General features: G+C 44.0%; 4 protein-coding genes across 4 annotated transcripts; 2 read left to right on the plus strand and 2 right to left on the minus strand.

Annotated features, from left to right (window-relative positions):
• The first annotated feature begins 14 nt into the window (after window positions 1-14).
• Dok (docking protein homolog) lies at window positions 15-2,422 on the plus strand. The gene is made up of 3 exons (XM_017909471.1): window positions 15-395; window positions 740-913; window positions 979-2,422. The coding sequence occupies exons 1-3, from the start codon at window positions 324-326 to the stop codon at window positions 2,401-2,403; spliced, it is 1,671 nt and encodes a 556-aa protein (XP_017764960.1). The 5' UTR covers window positions 15-323; the 3' UTR covers window positions 2,404-2,422.
• A 1,338-nt stretch (window positions 2,423-3,760) lies between these two features.
• Window positions 3,761-4,358, minus strand: LOC108554280 (uncharacterized). The gene has a single exon (XM_017909491.1). It carries the CDS (start codon window positions 4,356-4,358, stop codon window positions 3,777-3,779), a length of 582 nt encoding a protein of 193 aa, XP_017764980.1. The 3' UTR covers window positions 3,761-3,776.
• A 603-nt stretch (window positions 4,359-4,961) lies between these two features.
• On the minus strand, window positions 4,962-5,945 carry eca (transmembrane p24 trafficking protein eclair). The gene is made up of 4 exons (XM_017909479.1): window positions 5,703-5,945; window positions 5,405-5,625; window positions 5,184-5,330; window positions 4,962-5,111 (listed from the first exon to the last, which is right to left on the minus strand). Exons 1-4 carry the CDS (start codon window positions 5,833-5,835, stop codon window positions 4,962-4,964), a joined length of 651 nt encoding a protein of 216 aa, XP_017764968.1. The 5' UTR covers window positions 5,836-5,945.
• Window positions 5,946-6,005: 60 nt separating this feature from the next.
• Ddrgk1 (DDRGK domain containing 1) lies at window positions 6,006-7,212 on the plus strand. The gene is made up of 2 exons (XM_017909478.1): window positions 6,006-6,121; window positions 6,355-7,212. Exons 1-2 carry the CDS (start codon window positions 6,037-6,039, stop codon window positions 7,140-7,142), a joined length of 873 nt encoding a protein of 290 aa, XP_017764967.1. The 5' UTR covers window positions 6,006-6,036; the 3' UTR covers window positions 7,143-7,212.
• Window positions 7,213-22,791: the final 15,579 nt, after the last annotated feature.

A 22,791-nucleotide genomic window follows, 5' to 3' on the forward strand; every position in this document is an offset into this window, starting at 1 on the left:
CACGACGTATCCGTGCAACACGTACACATAGAGCCGGACGAATTTTTCTTCTCGGAAATCTAGTCGACGTTAACGTCGGGCTCAAAGTTTTTGTGAAATGTCAAGCACCGTACATTATGATGGGTTGAATGTGTTCGGGAAAACTGTCAGACTAATCGTAAACGATAGAGCACCATTCGAAAGCAGAGGCGAACCAGTGAGAGGAATAGCACGGACGGAAAAAAGTGGGAGTGAAAGTGGAAAAATTCACTTTTCCGAAATTATAAGAGGAACAAAGGCACGTTCCTAGTGATACGTGAGACTGCTGATGTTTCGCAGAAACGATGGAGCCTGAGGAACCTCTGATACAAGGGATCCTGCTGTTACCACCGCAAGGAATGTTAGGCCAACTCAAGGTTGGTTAACGTTAGCACGGATGTATGTGCATTTCGAATTCTCGCGATCCATTAGGCAATAAATAATTCTTATAATTTTATTTCTTTCTATCTTCCGAATAAACGAACACATTGATTGAAATAACCGTTCGTTATCGGTGATCGTGGTCGAAAAATAACCTATAAAGTGCGCGCGACAATGTTCCAGACATTTCAAGCGTGTGCAACGACGCTAAATTGAACCTGGTACACGTCATTCTTGATTCATGCTAATGCGACTTTTGAAATGCACAAAATCCATATTTTTTTTCCTTTCATAAGATAAAAATATTAAAAAACAATTATCTCATTTAAATTCGTCACAGAAATCTTGGCACAAGAGATTCTGTCAGCTGTTCAGGACTAGTAACTATGGGATCAAACGTGTAGAAATTTACGATAATCAAGAAGAAGCTATATTGCAATTACATGCTCCTCGTATCATCACGTTGGATGCATGTATCAAAATTGCACCAAGCAACCAGTCACATGTATTTACAGTAAGTAAACACTTAACAAACAATGTGAAATATCAATTTTTTTCTGTGATTTATTTTATATATAGGTTGTGACCAAGTCAGGAATTCATTACTTTGGATGCTATTCTGAATCCGATATGAGTCATTGGATTACTGCATTTCAGTTAGTAGCATTTAAAGATAGTGTATCTAATCAAACAATAGAGGAAAACAATGACCTATACTGCACCAGTGGAGAAGGAGTATTCTCTGTCAAAGTTGTAGAAACAGATGCATCTAAACGATGTGGTCTAGAAACTAGAAACTATACGCTTGTAGTAGCAGCAGTTGATATGAAATTAATGGATGGAGATGTTATCCTTTTCACTTGGCCATATCGGTATATCAGAAGATATGGCTATAAAGATGGAAAATTCATTTTTGAAGCAGGCAGAAAATGCGAATCTGGAGAAGGTTCTTTTCGATTAGAACATGGTAGTCAACAAGAAATTTTTCGCTGTATGTATTCCAAAATGAGATCGATGAAAAAATTAATGAACGAAGAAAGTAATCCAAGCATTGAATGTAATGATGCTCAGTATCATGCAGCCTTATCTATGGAAGCTGGATCTAGAGCAGCCCTACCTCCTTCTCCTAACAGTTCTGCCAATTTAATTGATATTGATTTTTCACCACAAAATTCGCAAAAGCAATCGAGTTCTTCCTCTAATTTAGATACTAGTTTATCTTCTAAACCTTCCTTGCCTATTAATAAACCAAAGCCTGCGAAGCCACCGCGAAAATATGTTTTCGCGGGCTTATTGGACAAAAAAAACGTAGATCCCGAATTATCAGACTTACCTATGTGTGGGGAGTACAAGGCCCTAAATCGAGATAATTCACCAGAGATGTCTCAGAAAACAATAGGAAGTTCTCTAATAGATGACGAAGAGAGACATCCTTATGACCTAGTAGAAGTAAGAAACGATGCATGGAAAACACATGGTATTGACAATATACATCACACGGAAAGATCAAACTCGATATTGCATAGCGACAAAGACAAAGAAAATGAGGATGATTTTCAATACGAAACGATGATGCCTATGATATCGTCGCAAAACTCATCAAAGAGTAAGTCTAGTGTTATAGATAGTCCTTCAATGACCACTAATCATGTACCCAATGACGAATCTGATTACGATAAATTGGAACACTTTGGTTCTGCGACTAAAATTAACCAGAAGAGCGCATATAAATTTGGGAATTTTAGCAACGCGTCACAAAATTCGCATTCCAATGTTTCTTTAAACACTTCCGTAGCTGATAACAATGCCGCGTGGTCTAATTACGATATCGTTGAAGATATGTCTGCTGTTAGATTAGCAGATGATAGTCACCTTGGATATGGTGTTATTAGAAAGAAAACAAATCACTCCGAGTCTGCTTCTACCAGCAGTAGCATGGGCCCAAAGCATAAAGTTTTTAATAATAGTGAATATGCAATTGTGTCAAAACCAAAAAGGGTATGAAAATCTAAAGTGATTTTATTTAATCCACAAACATATTAATTACTTCAGAGATTCTTAATTCTCAATAATAATAAGACAATACTAGTCTACAATATGACTAGCATAAGTCGATTTTTACTGTGCTAAATAATGGAAAATTTAAATGCTAATATTTTATAATTTTATTATAAAAGTGCAGAAATGAAATGACATTCACTCTGTGCAAAAAATTTGTTTAAGAAACACTAGTCTTCTTAATCACTGTCAATTATGTAGGAATAATTATTTTTAGGAGCAAAATAATTTTACATATTCTGATCATTTTAAAGTTATATTGTTTAATAAATATTAGATGTTAGTTTATTGATTAGATAATTTTGAAAAGGTTCAATAGAAGTATTTTAAAGGTATCAAAATGACTGATTATAATGAAGAAATATAGTGCCTTATATCAAAAAATATGTTACAATAAAATCAAGATAAATTGGAAAACTAAATTTATCAGTCATTCTAAAATCTGGTGTACTTAGAAATTTTTCATATTATTATCATAATTAACTATTCATAGTCATTTATTATGATATCGTTATTGTTAACAAGTTTAACAGGTATTGTGCCTTCAAAGATATTTGAAGTTTATAATGGAAATTTTTCAAGATCTAGAAGTTACATATGCATGATAAGGAAACAGCAATAAGTCATTCCTTTTGTTTTTAATACTATATATTTTATATATATACATATGTATTATATATACACATTTATAAAAGATATAATTATGTTCCATATATCTTACTGTTTAAAAAAAAAAAGACATTTTTATGAAAAAATGTATTATGTATATGTACATATTTGATATACATACACACAAATATTCAATGCATTCTCAGTTAAAAACTTGCCATATCATTTCTACATGTGCCAAGATTTGTCATTTTTATACATGAAATTAACTGTTGTTGATATTACATTTATAGTATGCAACTTGTTTTCTTAAGAAAATTACGCAGACATTTCATACATCGAATAAAGAGGCAAGTCTTCTAGAATTTATGTAAGATCTGAGAAACTTTATTCAAGGATATATATTTTCTACCAAATTGTATATATTAGAAGTATTATTTACACGTAGTATTTACATACGTAAACACAAAAGAAACAATACTGTTTCTTCTAGTGATTGTAATTTGAAGGATCAAAAAACACATTTAAGTCTTTCTGTATCAACCAAACTTTGGATATTATTTTTTTTTGCATATATAATTATAAGTTTAACATAGTATAAAAAGCACACATAGTCTACAAATAAATTTAAAAGTATTTACATTCGTTTGAATATCTTTCTTATCTTTATTTCATCGAAAATAAAACCCTTCCTTTAACAGTGATTCCTCCTACGATTCCTCCGAAGATTTAATTTTTTTAGATTGATCTTGTACTTTATTTTGTTCTTCAATTATTCGTTGTTCCCTTTCCTTATTATGTTCCACTAACTCAAATTCCGCTTTGGCAACAATTTCAATATATCCATCGATATCATTTTGTACCTTTCGTACGGTCTCTCCTTTTGCCGCCAATATTTTCTCAATATTTCTTTTGTTTTTTAATTCCTCGAACCATCCAAGATTATCAGCGATTAAGTGATTATTTTTGCAACCGTTACAACGAATTATAACTACACCTTTCTCGTATGCCAGTTGAGATATAACTTTTCCATTTCGATAATTACACTTCTTGCAAGTAAACATCACTTTCAATTTCTTTTCAAGCTTACCAAGTACTTTTTTCTTGGCACCTTCTTCTTTATCATTTTGCGGTAATTCGCAGAGATCCGTCTTCGTTCGAATAAAAATTTGATCATATAAATTAGAGCATAGCCTTTCTCTTCGAATCAATGGCACCTGATGTAAATTTTTTAGTTCTTTTGCAAAAACTAGACGCGAACTGCATCGAAATATTTGTCGAAACGAAATCATAATGTTTTTATCCTTTTATTGAATTTTGTTATAATACAGTATTTTTTATAACCACTGAAAATGTTATTAATAAATAAACATTTTTAAAGTACGATGATATCACTGTTATTTTTTCATTACATGTACCTATTTATTTATATACTATTTTTCTTACTTCACGTAGTTGTTCACACGATATGGATCCGACTACAATGAAAGGCAAGTTCACATGTATGTTTTGTTTCATTTGGACACATTTTGATACCCTGCATGTTGCATTAAGGCATATTTGTATATATAAATTGTATAAATTGTAGCTGGGGAAGGAAAATTTTATAGCCAAGAGATTTTTTTGAAAGTTAATTTTCTATTTCAATGAAAATCCAGTGTGTACATTATTTTTTATTACATTAAAAAACCAGTTTCTTACAATACATTAATTACTAATTGTGAACATACTCAAATTGATGATTATGTATGATAAACACAAATGATTGAATTTCATGTTTACATCTATTTCTTCTGCTTTTTTATTAAATGAATTATAATGAGAATTTCTTATAATGACAAAGGCAATTAATCGTTTTAAAATGACTAATATTAATGGAATTATTAATTTTGCTCTTAAACTAGTTTCTTTGCTTCAAAGAAACTCTTCAAATGTCTCATTTGCCATGCACCCATGAACAATAAAATTACAGACTGAGCGAGTGACCACCAAAACACACGGCGATTTGTACTTTCAGATGTTTGCCTGAAACGTTCTTCACGATACTGTGAACAAACAACATAAAATTAAAATCTAAATCTTTTGTAAAACAGTCAAGAGGTACACAAGTTAATTACCCTCTGGTAATTTTGTTCCTTTGTTATTTGTTCCACTTGATCAAGAAGTTGGCGTAGCCTCAACTGTAACTGAGTAAACTTTTCCTTGTGTGCTGTATTTGAATAATCAATACTATGATCAGAAACATGAATGTCCAAATGTACTCTCTGCATAATAAAAAGAAGTTAGTTAATATTAAACACTACAAAAAAACATTGTTTGGCATCATAAGAATTCTTACCAATTGGGTACCACTGAACCAAGAACTACTGTTAGAATACAAACAAATTACATGTTCACCGGGAGTGTGGGAAGTAAAAGAAAATCTTCCTTCTGAACTATACACTCTGGAAAGAATCATTTTATCATCTGGATCCCGAACTTCCACGTGCATACCCATTCCAGGCCTGGTCTGGGCGAATCCACCGGTTCTTGGATCATATAATTCGACTTTGTAATTTACTAAACATGAAAACAATACGTGAAATTTATAGTACAAATGTATAATCAACTTCTACTGTCATATATATTTCACGAACCTAAAACAGTTGTTTCATCTGGGATTTCATCGATGAAACATTTTCGTTCGGTTTCAGCGATGTGAAAATAAAGTCCTGTACCACATTCAAGAACACACAATAACACAAGAAATACACCGCCGTATTTTAACATGATTTTTGACAGTCAGTGCTTTATATAGCACGGTAAAACTTAAGTTACAAGTGAAATTCTAAGTGAAATTAAGCAGAGCACACGTCACCTTCGAAAACAATCAGCGACAGTCACGAACGCGGCGCTACTGAGCGTTATCGATATTTGCTTTCTCGATAATCGAAAACTGAAGAGGTGTAGAAAAAAAAAAACAAACAAAAAATGGACGTTATATTATTAACTTCTCTCGCTGTTTTGATTATTGTATTGATTATCGTTTGTACTCTGTTTCTAAGACAAAAGTCCGGTACGTTTTTACCTGTATACAACATTTTCATGATATTACTAAAATGTTCTTTTCGTTATAACCAAATACATTCCTAACCTTTAAGTTTGTTATGAAACAGATGTTTTGATGGTTCTGATAAATATTGAATCAAATCATTTAACAAAAATATGTATTTAAATTAATTACTCAAGCCTTTAGGTTATTTGATTTAGAAAAAGCATCAAATGTTCGTCCTTTTTAATGTGTTGTAGCTACGCGGAAAACGAATATAGGCGAAAAAGTTGCACAGAGTAAACCTATAAGGCGAGCAGCGGGTCAAAGAAATACTAGACGTCGTATGCAAGCGACCACTAGTCAACAAGTCGAAGAAAATGACCATGGATCTGGGGACGAAGAAAATGAAGAGACTAATGAGAAATCACCTACACCTGATTTCAGAATGGGTGCAAAGAAGAGGGCAAAATTAGTAGCCAAATCAGAGAAGAAAGCACAAAGGGAAATTGCTGACAGAGAAAGAGAAGAGCGTAAAAAGAGGGAACAACTTCTCCAGGAGGAAAGAGACAAGCAATATGAAAAGGAACGCATAGAGGAATTAAGACAAGAAGAGGCAGAAAGAAAAGCTAGAGAGGAAAAAGAAAGAAAAGAACACGAGGAATATTTGAAAATGAAAGAAGCATTTAGTGTAGAGGGAGAGGGCTTTGATCAGGAATATAGAGAGGATGAAGAAAATTTGTTAGAGGCATTTCTTGACTATATTAAAGGAAATAAAGTGGTGATTCTTGAGGATTTAGCTGCCCACTTTGGTTTAAAGACATCAAGCGCGATAGAAAGAATTCAGGAGCTGCAAGCAAATGGAAATTTGTCTGGAGTTATTGATGACAGAGGAAAATTTATTTACATTTCTCAAAAGGAACTTGAAGCTGTTGCAAAGTTTATTAAACAACGTGGTAGAATCAGCATTACTGAATTAGCAGAGAATTCAAACCATTTGATTAATCTAACTCCAGAAAAGCAAAATAATATGGTGAAAGCTAGATAGGTACATATCCCTAAAGCAATTGTAAAATAAGAATATTCTAATAAATTTATGTAGTATTTTATATACAGGAAATAGGACTCTATATACAGAAACAAGATTTTATTTATATCTTATAGATTGTATATTTTATTTTATTGTAAATAATGTTCTTTTTTAAATATAAACTTTATCGTCGTTAAATTTGTCGACATTATTAAAACAGGACGCGATCGAAAATTATTTTTAAGATCACGTCAACGATTCCTCTTCCAAGTGGCTGGCTACCAGAGATGTCCACTAGTTACAGCTCACATTTGCATATTGTCAAAGATATGGGCAAATATCGTAGATCGCATAAAAACAAAAACGCGTAAAATGCTTTTCACAAGCTTTTTCTCATCGATATTCTTCGTCAAATAGTTTTGGTGGTTTCAAAGCAACAATCTGATGACACCGTGGATCGATATTGCATCAGATTCTAGTTTGTATGTAGATGCAAGTTACGCGCGTTATTTTTTCCTGAATGTATAATTTATATCATTGATCTGGGTGTTGTCGGCGACTTAACCATAAAATTACGCGATTAAAATTAATCATAGATCTAATTATAAGAATACTCCATGCTTAGATTTATATCCTATACGTTACAAGGGCAGTTTGAGTAAGAATTCAATTTTAGTCTTAAAAAGATTGATGCTCTGTTGATTTATGACAAAGACGACGAGCGGCACTTTACGACCATTACGCGTCCCATTCCTCACCCTGAAGTTAGTTCAGCAGCCAAGGGGACTCTACCCAAAATTTTTCTTCGGTTCAAGAACAACGTGCAGTTTGTTCTAGGACGAATGGTAACAATTCTAATACAGACACGACTCGAATAAATTATGGTCGTGTCGTCCAAAATTTTACACTTACATCATATAAAATATTATCCTTATCTCTTCTTATAATATGAAATATATAATCATATAAATATACTGCTTTTAATACACGTTTGATGTATAATTCAGGATGATTTGTGTAACTAATTTTCCTGTACGAATGATAATCGGATTCTTGTCAGTGTATGTTAACGATCCGTTAATGAGTTTGTCAGAAGCATTATTTCAACAAGCAACATAGAGACCGATCTATTAAAAATTCTATCATTCGTGGCTGGGAAGAATCGAGATCGATCCCCACTCGATATCGATGCTCAATACGCGAAGAAGGGGACACGCACGGGCTATGTAAGAAGCCACGGAATAGCCAAGGAACATGCAGTCTTCGTGAGGACTCCGTATTGACGTTTGAATATCTGTTGTTCGTCAAATCGCTACAAAAAAGTGGATAATTATTAAATCGTAAGGAGGACTCGAGTCGGCGAAAACCACTGTGGTCTTTCGTGAGAATCGTGACAGAACGCATAGAAGAAAACCTCTATGTGTCGATGAGGTGCAAAGTCTTGGATGGTCAAGGCAACTTCCCGACATTCTTACCCAGTGTTAGGTAAGTGCAGAACCACGAGAACAGGTTTTCTACTTGCACTTCGACCGTTTATCCTAGCTTAACATGTTGGTCCCTATCCAAAAATCGGGCGGAATAAATTTATCTTCTGCTTCTGATGACGTGGAACAGGTCGATGGAAGAGATCACGAAACGTGTTCACATCTTCGTGTAATTTATTTTTTACGCGTGGTTCTTTGAACGTCAAAATATCGTAGTCTCGTAGGTTTGATAGTCGCGAAGGTTTAAACCTGATTGCGCAGTTCTCGAAGAAGTAACGAAAAAGGAGTACCACGAATGGTTTCGAAGTTAGGTATTAATGGTTTTTCTCCTTGTTCTGTTCTCTGTAGGCTCGCTAAAAATCTCCGAACTCGCAAGGGGAGTCGTCGCGGTAATGCTGGAAATCGCCTAGAATTGCTAGTTCTGGTTCATTTGCATCACGTACCATAGAGTGAGTATCTTCTGTGCCTAAAAATTCGTGGAAACGAGAAACCTCGAGGTAAATCTAGTATTTATGATATAATCATTACTTTCGAAGGTAGCAGAGAAAGGAGGGACACCCTATATCGACATTAAGTACAGTGTCTGACAGTGTCAGAGACTAAATTCGAGGGCGCTGCTTCTGGAAAATTAGCCAGCATATCGATTCCGATTGGTTTAAGCCGATAGGAAGAAGTACAAGGAAAGAGTATAATCTTCGAGGAGGGAAAAGAAATCAAAATGGTGAACACCACCATCTGTGACACTACCATCAAAGGGCCCTACGAGGACACCAGGTACGTTTGGAATTTATTTTGCATTTCCCTCACTTTTTCACCGGTTTCATATTATTTAGCTGAAAGTAGATAATACTCTTTTCCACTTTGTACACGCAGAAAGAATAAAAATGGACCTACATCGTTTGGACACCAGCAACAGTCCCAGCAGCAGACCCAGCAACAGGCGCCGAACAAAAACGACAAGTACGGCTCCTGGGGACCGGTATACAAGAACAAGCAGAACTTCATTGACATGCACATTTGCTAAGGTGTCTTCAAAGCTAGTATGCCATTCGTTTATATCAGGATTAATGATCCTAAGGCTGTAACTTCAGTGAATCGTATCGGAAACCACGATCCTTCCGCTATCGACGACGTCGTTCTTCCAGCGTCAGTAAAACGAATAAACGAATGATTCTATATTACTCTCATAGCCCTGTCACTTTGCTCGATACCAAAGATTTTAATATCCGTTAAGCTACTAGCGTAACAACGAAACGAAAATGAATTGAAATAATCGAACAGCGAGAGGGTTGAAGTTTCCTCTTTCGTTTGAAAGGGAAACGATTTCCCTTTGAAGAGGATAGAATGCTAATCCGAGGCTTAACGACGGACGAAACTGAAAAAAGCACACCGCTAGTTCCGGCGGATATGCAACCCACGAGGAGACAAAGACAAAGAAGTCGGAAAAAATAGCTGATGGCATTCGTCAGCCAGGCTGGAGGTCTAAGCGTCCAATATATACAGGAATAGTTTCATTCCCTGTGTCACTGATACCAAACCGATTAAATTCATAAATTAATTCTTCGTATTTTCCTCAGACACACGGTCTGCGTCTCCCGAAGCGTCCAAGTGAATTCTTCCACCATGGTCAGACCAAGCATATATCACGATCTTCGTCAATTCCAGTTCCATTCAATTTCCATTTTCCGAGCAGCGAAATCTCGGAATTTCCCAAATCAAGTACGAGAAAACTCTCGAAGATAATTAAAAAAGAAAAAGGTTTTGTAAAATCTACCTCAAGTTTATTTACTCGTTGTTTATATCAGGTAAACGTTCAAAGAAGCAAGGTATTTCCGGAAATGAATTAAAGATCCGATGGATGGCTGGCGTAGAGAAAAGTCACGAAGAGCTCCATCGAGATTCCCTCTTCGACTTCCACCCCGAGCCGAGGAAATAGTAGGGGAAAGCCCCGGAGTGGCTGGTGGGGAAAGCAACGAAGAAGAAAAAAGCTTCTGGACAAACGAGAGCTTTGCCGTGGCTCGGGGAGAACGAGGGCAACGTGGTGCAGTCGTTGAAAACGCGTCGACTGGTTCGGTGTTCCTCTGAATGGAGGGTCGGGGGCGGAACAGCGTTCAAATCGGTGCTCGAATTGACGTTCGACCACGTCTGCCTATCCTCTAGTTTATTTATAATATTTATTTCAATTCTTCGGAACACGGCGCTCGCGTAACCTTCGACCGTTCTCGCGACGAGAACATTTTTCCCTTTTCTTAACAATTACCAAAGATTCTTCGCGCGAGGATCGTGTGGCGAGGATCGAGTGCAAAGCCTGAAGGAGAGGTAGACAAAGAAGAGCAGGAAGAAAGAAAAGTGTCGTTGCTCCGTGGAACGCGAGATAGCCGAGAGTCGACGTCCCGACGCTGCTATTTCGAGGCTGAAACACACCGGTAAGCTTTTGTCCGATAGTCTCATCGCCGACTAGTCTCTTTTCGCCGGGAAGTTTAAGGTGCATGACTGGCGAGCTTCCGTCCGTTCGATCGGCGGTTTGCACGAAAAAAGGGGATACGTTTGAGAGTCCTTTTTTCGGGATTCCACGCTCGCCGCGTTCTCCGCGTGCCTACGAAGGAGACGTTCCTCTCTCATCGGGTTGGCTAAAATTGCTTGTCCTTCGAGGCGAAAGAACTGGTCCTCTTTCCACCCGATCTTTTCGTAGCAGCGCGAAATCTCTTACCCTTCCCCGTATGCGCCATTCTGATCGTTAAACATCAAAGACGCGCGTACGATCGATCAGTCGACCGTTTGTTTTCATTCAAAGCATGACTCGACCGATCTCGACTATTCTCAGAACGAATGATCCTCGAGAAAATGCGGTCCCGATCAGCTGACCAGTCAGTCCGCGATTCGTTCCAGATACTCGTCTCGTGGTTCGTTGAAAATGCCAGGAAACTGGGATCCGCTGGCTACGAGTTTGCCAGGACTGGTCTGCTGAACGGACAGAGGCGAATTCTTTCACGCGTTTTATAACACGCTCGCGTGATATCGAGCAACGATCACAGGGTCTCCAGGGCTACGGATGCGGACCGGAAATAGAGCTTCCTCTACGCGGCGCGATGATCCCTCGTTCGAACTTGGAACAACGTCCCTTTTGCGTGCCGAAGGGCGGCCGTCACGTCTAAATCCCGACGTCTCCCTTCTTCCCTCGCGCTGTCGATGGTAATGCTCGTTGCATCCGTAGGTACAACGGCATCGGGGTGCTATTTTTGTCGGCGGCCAACAGTTACTAGTAGGCACCCTCTTGCGAGCAGCCGGAGACTGCAACTCGCGCCGCGATACCCTCGATTCTCGCGGGCGCGTGCCTTCTAATGACTCGCGTTAGACCTCTTCCTCTCTGTCCTTGGGAAAAAATGATGAACGACCCGATAAGAATACCCGTGGTCGACGAACGGGAATGCCGATTCTTCTTCTGGGTCGGAAGCCTAATGGCGCCGGGGACGTGACTTATCCCTTCTTTTAAGGACAGTCCAAAGGAAGTACCCGGTTAACACGGGATCCGAGATTGGGTAACGGAGATGTTCCCGAGGGATTACGAAATCTGACGAGTCCGTTTACCAACTGTCTCGAGATGTTTGACAATGGGAGCAGAAGACGCTCCGACTTCCGACTGCATCTCGTTTTTGTCCAACGCCTCGAGTAGTCGTATCAATCACGGGAACAACTAGAGACGCAGCAGACGGATGCGCCCGTGTGTCTCGACGAGAGCGAGTTTGACAATTTCATACACAGACGCGCACGTGTCAGTCATCCTGCAGGCGCGCGTGCCCCGCATTAGCGCCCGGGGAGTGTGGAAAATAAGGGGAAGCATCCATTCGAGGGAGTGCATCGGGAGAAAAAGCAGCGAGGTAAAAAAGCCTGGAAGAAGCTCTGAAAATAGGGAATACCTATCGGACAGTCGGTCTATATTTGTTGCTGGAAAGAGCAAGCCGGCTGGCAGTCGATCGAAAGGCGTCGATCGACGTTCGAAGGCACCCCTAATTGAACGGCTCCGACCGATTTATCGCGGATTCGTCGTAGGGTCGTCCCCGTAAGAAATTCGATCTTCGAGCAGGAGAGGCTAAATATAACCAGGAAGTAATGTCGGTAGCAATTTACGTATGTTCTCGTCACCTCCTGGGCCCAGCACGCGCATAAACCACGTGGTAGCAGGGCTAAGCCCCTGACAGAAGTTCCGACCGCGTTATTGCATTAGCCTGCAGGCACGTGCGTGCGTGGGCGCAAAGGGCAGAGAATTAGTAAGTGGCGTCTGAGGCGTCAAGGGTGTCGTTGAGGTCCGTGCACGGACCGGGCAAGTTCGTTCAACTCGAGAGGGACGAGAGCTGCAGGCTGAGAGACACTCCGCGGTGGAAAGCTCGGAAATTTATCGGGCCTTATAAATCAGAGCATGGAACACCTCTTCCGGGATAGATCGGGATGCGCAGTTCCACGAAATCAACGACGAATAAACGATCGGGCATTTGTAACTTTCATCTCAAATTCACCGTTCATCGTACACCTCGAGATCGGTCTGTACCTCTCTATTCGTCGACTGCGAATATCGACGTTCGATCTGCTCGGATGTTTGTCGTTCCTTGGTCGTGAACGATCTATAACGTTCGATCCTTTCGATGATACACGAGATAACGAGGATAAACAAATTCCCAAGGCTGCATACTAAACGCGTCTCGTGAGAACTCATTGACAGGATCTGGAGTGAAACGGATGCAAACACGCATCCCGTCGTTAGCGTGGCCGGTTGCACATCAATTACAACAATCGCGTGCGATCGCACGAATTATTTCGTTTCCACCGACTGAATTATTTCGTTTGTCTGTTTACCCGGCGTATCAGACTGTTCTCGTATTTTTCCTACGACTCCGGGAATTGGAGTCGCTATCAGGGGACTCGCTTCCGTCGATTTAAATTTAGCGACAAATCTCCAGCGACCTATACTTACCGTTCTTCCGGAAACAGGCTGCTTCGGGAATTTCCGCGTCGCATGGGAAACCCATTTTTCCTCTTTATTTCCAAATAAAGATATATTGTCTTCGTACAATCGCAACGTTTACTCGAGGTTTAATCGTATCGGAGTGAAAAATCGAACGCGAAAGATGGAGAAGACGCGGAATAAAGTGGATGATTTCCTGCTGGCCTCGCGGAGGAACGGAAGGAGAGGAAAGAACGCGGTGTCGTTTCTGGTGGGGAGAGTGTCTCCTAAGAATAGAAGAATTCTTTTTCCTCGTCGTGTCCTTTGGTCTTGCAATTGTCGAGGGAGTCGTGGAAGTTACCTGGCCGTGGAAGAGCAGCTCCGAGAACGTGCACCGCGCCGGCTGCGGAGAAACTTTTCCCAGACGCTTCAGTGACGTCGGGCACAGACGGTTCGTTACTAAATGCAACGGTTTAAAAATATCAATTCCTGGAACGGTTCGCAGAAATCGAGCAGCGAGATATTTAGTCCTCTCTTCCTTTTCTTTGTTCCATGTATACCGAGCGGCCAGACCCCCCGCGAACCTAAAGGCGTGGTTACAACCACCGTTCTGTGTTTCGTGTATACACGTGCATCCGCTGCTCGGCCATACAAAGACCGAGGGAAATTATGCGCCTAAATTAGCCATCAAAAGGAGATACGCGAGTCGCGTTGTTTCTTTTTTTTCCTTTTTCCTTCTTTTTTTTTTCTCTGTTTTTCCAACGCGAATAATCGCGAAAACAAGCCTCTTCCGTCGGTTACCAACGGAGCACTTCCGCTTCTGAAATTCGACGAAGACGTGGCCGGAAGGTGCTTGGCTGATCGATCGTTGGGAGATGAAGAGCCGGTCCAAGTACGTTTTCTTGATATATGCAGATAATATGCAGGATCCCGAGAGAGTTACGATATTTGCATTTCGCAATGGCGCAACGTTGTTTGCAATGAAGTCATGTACCGACAGCTGGTACATTCTTAGACATAACGACGGCGTTCGTTCCTACGGTGATCGCATCTCGGAAGAATGACGTCTACCGGTGCGTCGAGACGACGGCGGTCGTCCTACCCGAAATAGATCCTGTATCCCGAACACGAAGACGACTCGTGAACACAGCCACGAGGAAACCGGTTGCTAGGGGAAAAACGAATCGCCCGTTCCGATAGGTTTATTAATGAAGAAAATTCCAAGCCGCTACGAGCTTTATGGTGCAACGCAGGGTTCGAAGGGAAAGAACCCAGAAACGCGTGGAAAGTAGAAATATCGCGCTCTGGAGAATCCATTGCCGTCTTGTTCGTCACGCGTTGCAGACGTTTAATGGTAAAACGGACGATTAGTCGATGAAGGTTTAATAGATTCGAGATGGGACTGGATTCGCTGGTGATAATGAAAGGTTTCTCTGGGCCAGGTCGTCGGTTATTTTAAATACACAAAACGTAAAACGGAGGTCGGCTTGTTTGACTTAAATTCTGGAGGGGTTGCGCCATTTTTGGTACAAGGACGCACATGTCGGTCGAAGAAGGAGTACCCGAGGAACATATGGAACAACGCATAACGTTTGCACGGCCATCGAAGGGGCTGACGAGTAAATAAACTAGACCTTTATTACCTGAGGAAACTTCCTAGTAACCTTTCGAATCCGCTGTTCTTCCGGTTTATTTCCATTCACCTTTAAGAACGCACGAACCGATGGGCTCGTTGCGGTCGATCGGTCGGGAAGATAATTTTAATTCCACGAATTTTATCCCAGGAAACGGCGAACGGTATTAAGTGTACCAGGAGGTTCGCGCGGATAAAATACTGCTACTCCTGACGAAATTTTTGTTTTGGTAACGCAACGCTTACACGCACCCAGGTTACATCGAGTATAACGGTATCAACGAGTCCCCGACGCGTTATTTATAATTTCCATAAAACGGATAGTGGGTTTATGGTGGACGGGAGTTATGTTCGATTACAGTTTCGCCGTGCGTTACTTATTCGCAATCGGTAAAACCACGCAACGGGAATCGTTTCGCCGAACGCGGCGAAGCTATCTAGCGATCCAACATGGCGACCGCCAGTACGACGCTGACAAAGGAGCAACTTTTACAAGCCCGGATTTATCGGTTCCCGTTCGGTTCGATCACTGAAAAGGCAAAGGCGTGGTGGGAGGAATGTATTTTCGTCAAAAATCCAAAGAAATCTCAACAAACACTATATTCGGCGTTCTGAGTCACGGCGTAGATGTGCAGCCTCTCGGCAAGCTTTGAATTCTATCGCGTAAGACAGTGTACCGCTATTTTGTCTTTTATTCCGTCAAATTCTTAGAACCTTGTCGCCTTTTTTCTTTTCTTTATCTACGCGTATCTCTGGGTTCTCCGCGCTGTTAGAAAGTCAGCTTTAAATAACTAAAACACACCTACGGCACGCCCATGCAGGATACCGAGCGTTTGGACTACGTTTCGCTAAAAGCCCGATTTTTGTTCCAGCTGGTTCGCGAATGTATCGCAAAAAAGGAGGGCCGTTCGTTTAAAACTGAACACGATGAGAGCACGTGACTCGATCGTGTACACCCCAGTGTCTCTCGGGCCGGATACGGACGACGAGGAAACGTTGGTCAACGCGGAAGTCTACAACAATGGTGAGCTTTAACCAAAACGCTTTACACCCATAAATTTCGCGTCATAAAGATTCAACGTTATGCCTCGTAAACCGGGTGTCAAACCCGCCAGTAGAATAGTCATCATTTTTACCGGCGAACGGTAAGCGACATCCGACGAGTTTCACGCTAGAGTTCCGTATCTCATAGCACGGCAAGGTTAGTGGCCTCGTCGCCATCGCTTATTCAGCGAATCTCATTGACACCGAGAAAAGAATCCCCCTTATCTCGTCGCGATGTTTAATGTTGCCCAATGACGTTTAATACCGTTTTACGACGAATTTTTAAGCGTTCCGGTTCATCTTGTTCCACGGATCAATTGGTAACATTGAATCACGCCTATCTTCCATTCTGCTCTATCGTTATCGACGGCTTTTTTGCGTCGAACGATCGGAACGGGCAAACGAGTGTGACGAGGGAAAAGGAAAGACAAAACGACCACGGGGACAGATTCGATACGTTCGCAGATGTCGCTGTTCTGACACGCACGGCCGTATAAAATGTAAGGCAAATACCACGGCGTACCACGACACGGCTAACTAGACGAGGCATCCTTCTTTATTAAAATTCCGCTGTCCGAACACGGATATTCCTGACCAAGTCAAGCCGGATGCGATTGGAAACCGAACCGAGCGAAGACTCGACTCGTAGCTGAGTCAGAGCACACAATATGCCGGCGAACCAGTCGCGTCAGCCTCCGTTTTTGGCAATGATAATACGCTCACCTGGAACGGTATTGTTTAATCGGCGATTCTTATCTCGCCGATAACTCTCATAATGTAACATCGTTCTCGAACGATCGACGATCCGTCATAGGTTTCCGCGGATAACGATTCCCGGAAAAGAATTACCCCCGGTTTAACGAGAAAATCGATCATCGATCGGTATTCCACGTTGTACTCCACGCAGCACTCCACACACGAGGGAACACCGATGAGCCGACGTTAATTAACGTTATCGCGAATTTCTATCGCGCTGATAGGATTTCGAAAGATCAAAGAAGCCCGGTGTCGGACCAGAGGCGTCTACGGTATCGCGATTTCACCTTAATCGATGACACAGAGCTAAATTTACAGGGGACTAATATCGGTAGGCGGAGAAGCGGGTATCTTGATTTATATACGCCTATTGTTGCCGCGCTGCGGCAATATGTATCGTTTCGCGGCTATTCCGGTAATCGGTATTTGTCCGACGAGCGCGATAAGAGGCGTCGACGGAGGAGTCACAGAAGCTCCGGTGCTGGCACCCTAAGGAAGGATCGTCGACGAGTATCGAATAGTCGGCGATAACCATTATCTGTAACTGGCGCCGTCTGGCGATCTTATTAATTTCCCCGATCTCGCAGTTGGCTCGCGCGGTGGAAAAAATAGCCATCTCACCTCCAGCGTATGCGATCCGGAGGAAGCATAAATTGCCCTCGGTAGATGAGCGCAAATGGCCGAGCTTTACGATCGATTTCCTGCACGATGAGAGAAAGTAACCGCGCCGAGGCGAGGAAACGTCGGTTTAGTTTAATTACGAGCCGAGGCAATTTCAGCCGAGCTTTCTCCGCGCGTCTTCTTCCCTCTTCGCGATTTATCTCGACGATGAAGAGGAGGACGACGAGGACGGCGACGATCGCGTTCCCTGCGACGTCCGACGAGGGCCTCCTCGTCCCCCCCGGGGTGATCCGAATCTGCGCGGCATCCGGATGCAGATAACTGCACGGCAGATAAACTCGTCCTCTCTCCGACTTACGGATAATCGTAATTGACTCCGCGACTCGTTCAACTCGTTTCCTGTTTTCCCCGGCTGGCCGGTATCATCCGTTGAATTCGCTCGGAACAGAACGCATTATCGTCCCCACGGTGGCGTTATTACTCGCGACGTAATCCCCTCCTCGGCAGCTCGACGCTTTCCACATCGTAATGGATCGTAAGCTCGTTGCGTAAGCGGTATAAATCGTATCGCGGTTGAAACGCTGGAAACAGGGCCGGGCGTGTTACTCAATGAACGAGATCTCGAATCCGAAAACGAATCGCGACAATGGCGTTCGCGGTGTACCCTTGGCGATCCGCGGCGAGGATATATCTGGCCGATCGCAGATATCCTGCCTCGTTTCATGCCGGACACGTAGTGGACGCATGCCACGTACGTATCGTGGCCGCATAAAACGACGGGGCCGTGGCTTTCAGCGCCCTCGTGAGATCCTCGATCTCGGGCACGTAGAATCCCTCGGCGAAAAAACGCTCTAGGAGCGGCTTAGTGCGCGTAGACCGACGGCCGAGCGTGTGTACCAGGCGAAGAGATGGTAATCGCGCGGAGTGGTTGGTCGTCGGTGATGTTGCTCGTCGTGCACCGACGGCCACCGATCGTAACGAGCCGATCCCAGGGGTTTTTCTTCCTTCGTGGGAATACACGCCGATACGCCTTCCAACCCGGCAGGTTACCGATCTTCTGCGGTTCGAGTCCGCTGTCGTTCTTGGAAAGGGTGTCGCAGAGTCGGATGTCGGATCGAAGGACGACCAATAGCTTCTCGCCACGCTGATCCTCGCTGATCCTCGCTGATCTACGTTCATCGATTTTCCGAAATTTCGCATACCACTCGGGGTTAATCTCCGCGGAAAGGTTTCTCTTCTTGGTTTTAATTAGGTCGCAGCGAGCGCGACGAAAATCGTGAAAGTAACTTCCACCGTTTCAAGGCGAACGATATTTCGACTCGGAGGATCGGCAACGTGAGCGTATGTACCTGGCTGCGTAAGCGTGAATCGTAAACAATTTCACGCGGCCCGGCTGACCAGCACACCGCGGCACAGCTTCCGAGAGGTGCGATTGAGGAATCGTATAAGGTCTAAGAGAATACGAATCGATAGGGGAAAGTATTTCGAAAGGGCAGCGTTACTCGGTTCGTCCGGGTACACGCGTAGCCCTCGTAGCCGCGAGGTCGAGCGATTGTAAAATTTAATTAACCAACGAGCAAGTGGACTATGATGAGTGTTCCATAATGGGTAGCCGCGGGGCCACTAATTACGTGAAAATTATATACCATTTGGCCGGTTAATTCGCGTCAATGGTATTACGGTCTCGCCTCGATCCTCTCTCGACTCTCGCTTTTCTACTTGTTACCCTTCGCGAGCAGTTGCACCAATCTCGCCCAGGGCGATCCGGTGTGCGTTGCCCAACCCGTGTTGTCGGTGCATTTATCGGAGCCTGTGCCGCGCCGACACCTCGTCGCGCGATAAAACGCCGTGCACGTGTTGTAAAACGTAATCGAAACCGTTATTGTTATAGATCTGCTGGCCGATACGAGACGATGGCGGAGCAATTTGCTCGCCGGCGTGACACGCTCTCCGCGGACGTCTCGCATACGTACGCCCCGCGCTGGCCCGATTTCTTGCCCTCGTGGCGCGTGTAACGCGCCGATCTTTCCCCGATCCGCGATCGTCCGAGAAGAGCTGGGTCGTCCGACGTCGCCGCGAGCATATGCCCGGCGCCGATCTTATCGCCGTGAAAAAATTCGCAATTACGAGTTTCCAAACGGTTTCTCGTTAAACCACCGAGCGGATCGTGAAAGATGCTGGATCCAGGGAACTAGATCACTGGACTAACCACGGCTTCCCTATCCGTGCAAACTACGCGATAATTAATTACTCCGTGCTATCCTCCCTCTCTTAATTACCCTGTAATTACCCCGGCTAATTTATGCGGAAAGAATCTTCCGACTGACGCGTGAGAACCGACGCACCGTGACGCGATGGCGACCGATCCTCGCGATCTACGGGATCGAGAAGATACGAGCGTTGTCATTATCGTCGGTCATTATCGTTATTACCATTATCATTTGTCCGGGTTACAAACCGCGAGGTCGATCGTGCCACCGGTTCCCTCGTTCGCCGTCTCGCTCGCGGGTGCACGTGCACACGCGTGCCTATCTACGAGCCCGCTCGTGCATGCGGCGCGATCGAAGTGTATCGGGCCTTGAATGAAAGAAGGATTCGAACGACTGAATGAACCGTGGCACGGCCCGAGTGTCGGAGCTGCGGCGTGCGTGGAAGGAGCGACGCGGCGCGGCGTGTAGGAGCGAGCGTGGGCGAGAGCACGCGTATCTGCGAGCGGGTTCTCGTCCGCCCCACGGATGCACCGCGGTCGCGAGTGCACGCGCATCCTGCACACGCCCGCCACGGTTTTGCGCTACCCCGGATCGTAAAGTTGTCCAAGAGCCGGCGCTTTTGGTGGTCCTTCCACGCACTTTACGACCTCCCGACGCTGTAATTAATTCCGAATCGAGGTTGTTAAGTCGATAGCTAATGGCTGGTATAAAAAGTACCCGCGTGCGTTCGTTACACGCTCCACGGAGCGGAGTCAATCTGTCTCTGGCCGGAGAATCGGTAGGCGTATCTGCGTATCGAATCATTCGGCCAGGGATTTCCGTCCTCGAAGATCGGGAACTATCTGGATGGCGTGGGGGGTCGTAGATCGTTTCGTCTTGAGATCTTGCGTTGATTGGTCGATTCGGCGTCACAGAGAAACGCGGATGAAAGCCTGGTCCCGAAGCTTCCACGCTTGTTGGCGAGATGCGACGCCAGGACGACGCGAGGCGTCTCGGACGGACACGCGTCGACTCGATTCGTGCGGATCGACCGGCGCGTATCGACGTTTACGCGATTACACCCACGTGACAGGGGCCATTGAGTGTAAATCGCGAGCAGACACGTCGGGCCGTGTAGCCGCATGCTTACGCTCGGGGACAAGCTTAATTCGTGTTCGCGTGTGCACGGCCGTTCGTTCATTCGGTCTCATGAATGCAACCCGCTGGAAAACCGGTGTCTCGTTTCCTTCTTCGTGCCCAACCCCGCCAGACCCCTCTACGCCTTCTTGGTTTCAACCGTGGACCACGGTACACGGACGCGCGAAATTACTCTCGTACTCGTTCCTTCGAATCTCTCGCGAGCGTATCGCGTACCTGTGTGCGTCGCTATCCGCGTTTGTATTCGTGACGGTGGCCACGTGGGCGGACTAGGTATCCGCGTTATTGGTCTGCCGATTCGATGGTATGTATTTCACGGGGTCTCCGCGATAGGTGACCGTGCTCGCGCGTGCAGGTAGCCGTCCTGCGGCTCTGCGTCGGTCCCAGCCAGCCTCTGTGGTTCTCCATTTTACCTGCAGTCCACTTTTCCTTCTGCCTTTACCTAATAAATTACCTTTCTTCGCTACTCGTTTCCCGGTATATATCCACGGATCTATACCTCATCGTCAACCATTCCACCATTTTCTCCAGTAAATCTTTCTCCGCGGAAATAAACAACGCTTCGACGCCCTCTCCCTTAATTTCGCCAGCTACGCGTATAGCTCGAGGTAGCCACGCACGTCTCGAGTCGAGTCCCATGTGCGAAAAGTACGCATGCGTAAGGTGCATTCGTTGCAAGCGTCTCGGTTGAAATCTCGTGGTAGGATCGCGTGGAAATTCGTGGCGGGTCGCGTTCGTCCTACGCTCGCCACCCCGTTAACAATTATCGCCTTCTGATTGAGGATCGTAAAGAAAGGAAGAGGCTTCCCGGCGCGATGCGCGGGTAGTTTTATCGATCGCGGACTCGGAGAATCGGCGACGAGGAGTCGTTTAACGATCGTGGGCCCGCGAGGGTCGAAATAAATTTGGCGCGTCGGTAGAAACACGTTCTCCGGGACTTGCACCGGTGGCTGGAGCGGACGAGAGAGGCCATCCTCTGGCACGCAGACGGCCGAGGTATAATTCAGCCGTCGCGAGCGGCGTATCCGTTCGCGGGGCTGACGTTAAGAACGATGAGGTGTTATTTCTTCCTGAAACACGCGCGCACGAGCGTGTAACGATCGGCCTGGCTCGCGTTTAGCAGCGCGCGTTCGGTCTCGCGTTTGGCAATCGTAATTAGTATCTTAGCGGCTCGTGGGGATATATTAATGCGGCACACGTAGCCCCGATACGTTCCGCTGGATGCTGCCGCACACTCGTATTTTCGACTGGCTTTTCACGCCTTTTATATTCCGCAAAAGGCCACACGCTTATCTGTCTTCCCTTTTCTACGGCCTTTCTGCCCGGCTCCGCTGTTTGTCGTGGCTCGTTAAGAGGTTCCTCCTTGGCCGGGCCAACTTTTTGTGTATCTTTTCATCTCGCATCCTGCGACCTAGACGGTTTCGTAACTCCGTGTTTAGAGAAGAATTGCGAAAACTTGCTAATACGGTTGAGAGGCCCAGCAGGGAGGTGGATCGACGCGAAATTCGCGTGGGCCTCCAGTCCCGATTGTTTTTGATATTAGTACCAGCTTTTCGCTCGTTTCAACGCGAGAGTTCCTTTACGTCGGCGGATTTCTCGGTTTCGTCGCATTTTTGGTATATTATTTCGTGTCGAAGGATGTAAATAAACGAACGAGGTGTAGGTAAACAGGTCGAGAAAGTAAAGAAACAGATGGAGATGGTAAACAGACAATTAGAATACGCAAATAAACCGACTGGAAATGAATTCCCTCGTGATAAATCGGTTCCATTGGAACCAGTCTTGCGGCGTACTTTCGTTTTAATTACGATGCACGATCAATTTTTCGATATCAAAATTATCA

Source organism: Eufriesea mexicana, unplaced genomic scaffold, assembly GCF_001483705.2.
Source record: "Eufriesea mexicana isolate 0111107269 unplaced genomic scaffold, ASM148370v2 scaffold18152, whole genome shotgun sequence".
In the NCBI taxonomy this organism is placed as follows: Eukaryota; Metazoa; Arthropoda; class Insecta; order Hymenoptera; family Apidae; genus Eufriesea; species Eufriesea mexicana.